Below are 6,000 nucleotides of genomic sequence, written 5' to 3'. Positions count from 1 at the left end.
TGTGACGGAGGAATTCAAGGTAGAGGTGGGACTCCACCAGGGGTCAGCTCTGAGCCCCTTCTTATTTACTATGGTGATGGACAGGCTGACAGACGATGTTAGACAAGAATCTCCTTGGACCATGATGTTTGCAGATGACATTGTGATCTGTAGCGAGAACAGGGAACAGGTGGCGGAGAAACTAGAGATGTGGAGATATGCCCTGGAAAGGAGAGGAATGAAGATCAGTCGCAGCAAGACAGAATATATGTGTGTGAATGAGAGGGATCCCAGTGCAAGAGTGATGCTACAGGGAGAAGAGATTAAGAAGGCGAAGGATTTTAAGTACTTGAGGTAAACTGTCCAGAGCAATAGAGAGTGTGGAAAAGAGGTGAAGAAGCGTGTTCAGGCAGGCTGGAGCGGCTGTAGAAAAATGTCATGTGTGATGTGTGACAGGAGGGTTTCAGCTAGGATGAAAAGAAAAGTGTACAAAACAGTGGTGAGACCAGCCATGATGTTTGGACTGGAGACAGTGCCACTGAAGAAAAGACAAGAAGCAGAGCTGGGGGTAGCAGAGCTGAAGTTGTTGAGGTTTTCTTTGGGAGTGACCAGGTTGGATAGGTTCAGGAAAGACTACATTAGAGGGACAACTCATATTAGAGGCTTTGGAGAGAAAGTCAGAGAAGCCAGACTGAGATGGTTTGGACATGTCCAGAGGAGAGAGACCGACTATATCGGGAGAAGGATGCTGAGTCTTGAACTGCCAGGCAGGAGACCGAGAGCAAGACCGAAGAGGAGGTTTATGGATGTGGTCAAAGAGGACATGAAGGTAGCTGGTGTGAGAGAAGAGGATGCACGAAACCAGGATAGATGGAGGACATTGATTCGCTGTGGCGACCCCTGCAGGGAAATGCCGAAAGGAAAAGAAGAAGACTCCGCAAAGCAGCATTTCATCAACCCACTGAAATATTTGTCAACCCTGCGGTCGCTCACACAGTTTGAGTTACTGTAGTTGAGTCAAATACAAGGCACTGGAACAAAAGGTTGGAAGGATTAGCTCCACCGCCATGGCAACCGGCGATTTAGCACTCATTTCCATGACAACACTATCACGACGTCGGCGCACGCCATCTTAATTCCGTGAGCGGGAAGTCTGATCCGCCGCCAGGATGGGAGGATAAAGGCACTCTCACTGAGGTCAACGTTCATGTGATGATGTATTGATCAAAAAGATTAAAGAAAAAGAAACCAGCGCTGAGAAGGAGCAACATGCTAGCATTAGCGCTGACATTACAGTATGAGGTCGGTCCTATCCAGTCGGATCTGCTGAGACCGGATACAAACAAACCTGTCTGGCTCGATGGACATGCTAACAGTATTGCTAGTATTAGCGATTGTGTTAACAGTCATTAGGATAAGCCGATCAGATAATGGATGAATGGAATATCAGCGCGAGAATTTGGACAGGCAAGGATGGTTCAATTTTAGTGCTAAATTCTGTCCTAAAATTATGAGCAAAGTAGGAAACAAAGGGCAGTCTTGTCTTCATCCAAAGTGGAAACAAACTGGAAAAAAGTATGACAACAGTTTCACAAGGACTGAACAGCCTGTATCATTTCCATAGCTTTTGTCACCGACACCTTCTCCGGGTCCAGCAAAATGTAGACTTGTCAAGTTCCACTGGTTCATGGACGGGGAAAAAAGAAACAAAGAAACAAAAAAAAAGACAGTTCCTCCTCAATCTGACAGATTCAATTTCCTTACTGACCTTCATATCCAGACCCCTTCATTCGACCTCACCAGGAAGTCTGAGAAGCATAAACCTTCTCTTGCTGGAACATACCTTCTGGTCAACCTTTTTGAAAAGGAAGCCCGCAACCTCAATCTGCAGTTGGCTTGTTCCTGATGTCCCTACAATTTTTCAGTGGTGTATCATCCAGGACAGCCTCAAAAACATCCAGTCTTTAGGAGTTGCAAGGAGATCACATCCACACCCAAGGCTCTTCGCCAAGGAGTTTTTGATCCCTAGTTAAGGAAAGGTTGCCCCGTTCATCACGGACATAGCTTCAACTGGTGCTGGCTCAAATGATTTGAGTAATGGTCGGTGGTCTGACATTCCCACTAGTCCTGATGATACATCAGTTCCCCTCTCGCTTTGCCAGAATTTCCTTGAAGTCATTCTCCACGGCCTCACCAGCCGGCCACTTTTTTCATGAGCATCAGCTTTACATCATCCAGAGTCTCACAGGCCAAAAGTCCCCAATAGGACTAATTTCTTCAGTTTTATCTCATTAGTCACCTTCATTGTACACCAACAGTTTTTGGAGTTGCTCACATGACAGGCGCCAATTATCTTAAAGCCACGCCATAGTCGGGCATCTCATTGGAAGCACAGAACGTGGCCCGTGGAGGACTTGGTGAAAGTTCTGCCGGAGATGACTACTTCTGTCAGCGGACTCTGGAATACGTTACCAGCAGACCGTCAATGCAGATGGGTCTGTCAGGTCAGACCGGTATCTTTGCTCATCTGACCCAACACACCACCAGGTAGTCATTGACATAAGGCAGGGGTCGGGAACCTATGGCTCGCGAGCCATATATGACTCTTTTAATGATTGCATCTGGATCGCAGATAAAACTAAATACAGACGCTCCCCAGCTTACGAACATTCTAGTGACAACAAAATGGTATATACGAACATTTTTGCTGGTACTGCATGTCGAAAAATGTTTGGACAGAGATGCTCTAAGGTAGATTTTGTATAGCGCGCATTAGTATTGTGACACATTAGAGGTTTCAAGGGCTGCATTTTTACGCGACGGACACCTAGGCTAACCAACACTCTGCTGAAGTGTTGCCAACGAGTTCAGGTCCCAATCCGCCGAGCTCGCTTCCGATTGGCTGTGTAGAGTATGTGGGTGGGGACAAAATCCCTCTTCCCAGTTAACGCAAGAGGAGCAAAACAAAAAGTAATGGCATGCTGAAGACCCAAGGATATATGTCGTTGTAATACGGTGTGATTTTTTTACGACTGATAGAGCGTCTGTGTTTTATACTTCCCCGTTCAGTGTTTGACTTAAACATACAGTACATTCCATACAAAATATAACACTGAAGCAATTTACGAACAAATTCACCGTACGAACGACCGCTCAGAATATACTGTATCTCGTTCGTAAGGTGGGGAGCGTCTGTACTCTCACTTTTTTGCTGTTGATTTCCTGTTTGTTGCGTGAAAGAGCAGTTGGGTGAAAGAGCAATTTTGATTGGATGATACTGACATAGGTGGCTGTTGATGTTGAAACAGTAATTTTGATTGGATGATACTGACCTCGATGGCCGTTGATATCGAAACAGGTAAACACCCCCTTTTGAATAAACCGGATGAGTATTGCACACTTCAGGAATGAATGAATGGACTGAAGGATTTACCTTTGTGGAAAGGAACAGGTTCTGCCGTGAATTTGCAATGCAATATTATCATTGAAACAGTCAAATGTTAGTGGCACTTTGACAAGCTCTATGCTACGTTTCCATGAATTTACTTCTGCGAGAGATAGCAGAAAGCAAGCGTGCAAGTTAATGAGCAGCGTGCAGGCTAGGTAGCAGTAACTTCACATATGGACCCGGCAAGTTGAATTTCATTCGGATAGTTTGGCTGGGTTTTACCAATCCTGAGCAACGGCAAACCATTCATATTAATGGTGAGTATTATCAAAAAGTTATAATAATAATAATAATAATAATAATACATTTCATTTATGAGCGCCTTTCAAAACTCTCAAGGTCACTTTACAGTCAGAGGATCAGTTTTTTTTTGGTGGGTGAGCAGCGGCAGCCACATGCGCCAGCGTTCACACAACCCGGATATTTATTATTGTATTGATAAAACGTTTGAAATAATGCATTCTGACAATTTGTTTGAATGACGTCCACACACACATAAACACACACACACACACACACACACACACACACACACATCACACACTATCACACACACACTATCACACTATCATCACACACACTATCTACACATCTATCTATTCATCTATCTATCTATCTATCTATCTATCTATCTATCTATCTATCTATCTATCTATCTATCTATCTATTAAATATGCACTGGCTTGCATTTATAATCGAGTATTAGTCATCATGCTATCAGTGATGACGGATGGTTGGATGGATGATGGAATAGATGGAATAGATGGATAGAAAGATGGATGGGTGGATGGATGAATAGACGGATAGATAGATAGATAGATAGATAGATAGATAGATAGATAGATAGATAGATAGATAGATAGATAGATAGATAGATAGATAGATAGATAGATAGATAGATAGATAGATAGATAGATAGATAGATAGATAGATAGATAGATAGATAGACTTACTTTTGGGGTTGTGCTGCATGTCTTCTGGTGGTGCACTTCAGGTATTCATAGTGGTCCCATCTTCACCTTCATGGGTCGTCACCAAACAAACAAACTAAACTTTGCATCCTGGCCGGGTCCACTTGGTCAAGTTCACCCAGCTGCTTGTCACTCACAGGTTCGTCGGACAAACAGTGTCGATTTTTTTTCTTTTCTGTAACCAAGCCGAGTGATGTGAAAAGAGGGCTACAGGCTGAGAGAAGAGAAATTCAGCTCGGTTTCACTAATCTGAATCTCTTCATCTCTCCTCCTCTTCCTCTCCTCCGCTCATCTCTTCCTCTACCCTCCTCCTCCCGCCCCAATTGGAGATTAAATAGGAAAGGGGCTCAGTGTGTTAAAGGGAAGGATGGCTGCAAATAAATTAAAGGGACAGAGAGAATAGAACTATAACCCGGCACCCCACTCACACATGCCCTGTGAACACAATCACATATGATACATAACTCTCACATGTGACATCCAAATACAATTCCCCACGGGATTACCACAATCCCACTTGAAATGTAAACACGCGTCATCAACAGAAAAACTGCCATGACACCTCACACGCACACTTGACACAAACACCGCCCCACGACACATGAACACATTCAATGAATTAGTCGGTATGGATACGATTGTGATCACCCACAGGCAGCAAACTATTTTGAATGAAGCCCGGTGGCGTCTCGCAACGGTGCTGATGGGATTTCAACACACTTGAGGTGAAATTGAGGATGAAGTCACATCCATCTTTACCACCTCGCGCTGTGCTCTCCTCATTACCTTTGTCCTTCACCACCTCTTTTTTGTGTGTATTTGTGTGCTTTGTGATGTTTATGTTACCAAATAATCCCAGATTTGCCATAACAATAATAATAATAATAGTAACAATAATAACAACAATAATGTTAATACGAGTACAAGTACGAATACTACTACTACTACTACTAATACGACTACTATGACTACGAATAATAATAATAATAATAATAATAATAATAATAATAATAATAATAATAATAATAATAATAATAATAATAATACATTTCATTTATTAGTGCCTTTCAAAACTCAAGGACACTTTACAGTCACAGGAACTCAACCCGGAAGTAACACGCACAGGCACACACACACGTACACACACGCTACTAACTCGAATGGCATAATAACATTGTATATACAAACGTCTTTTTCTTTCTAGTTTTCGAGTTATTCTTAGATTAAGATAAATTACTACTTTTTTACGTCTCAGAAATATTATAAATAAAATCAAGTCATTCACGACAACTCGGGAACGTTTGTCCGATTTATTGTCACTGTAATAACTGAAGGATTACGGTTAGTCTTGATAGAATCCGTGGGGCTCTGCTACCCCCTGCCGTGCGGGAGAGCAACTGCAGCCTCCGTGTCCCTGAACAGGTGGTAGGCGAAGATGCTAAAATAGCAAAACACATTGTAACGGGAATAATATATAGGTGACATACATTAGGCAAATACAATCGATTGATCATTGTCAATGAATGAGTGTGTTGAAAAAAAAAATATACTGTGGATGAGGATGTTTCATTCGTGTGCCAGAGAGCATTTAATCACTGACTA

At 42.6% G+C, this 6,000-nt stretch overlaps 1 protein-coding gene across 1 annotated transcript in view; it reads right to left on the bottom strand.

Moving 5' to 3' along the window:
• cacna1fb (calcium voltage-gated channel subunit alpha1 Fb) overlaps nucleotides 1-4,678 on the bottom strand; it is a 42,921-nt gene extending 38,243 nt beyond the window's left edge. Inside the window, exon 1 of the mRNA XM_089006243.1 lies at nucleotides 4,381-4,678. Coding sequence (XP_088862369.1) covers nucleotides 4,381-4,399 — 19 coding nt within the window. The 5' untranslated portion in view covers nucleotides 4,400-4,678. The remainder of the gene's footprint in view (nucleotides 1-4,380) is intronic.
• Nucleotides 4,679-6,000: the final 1,322 nt, after the last annotated feature.

The sequence above is a fragment of the Hippocampus bargibanti genome, linkage group LG01 (assembly GCF_051943395.1).
Source record: "Hippocampus bargibanti isolate YZ-2025 linkage group LG01, ASM5194339v1, whole genome shotgun sequence".
NCBI lineage: Eukaryota > Metazoa > Chordata > Actinopteri > Syngnathiformes > Syngnathidae > Hippocampus > Hippocampus bargibanti.
Note: the sequence above shows the minus strand (reverse complement) of the source record. Positions and strands in the feature narration are given on the sequence as shown.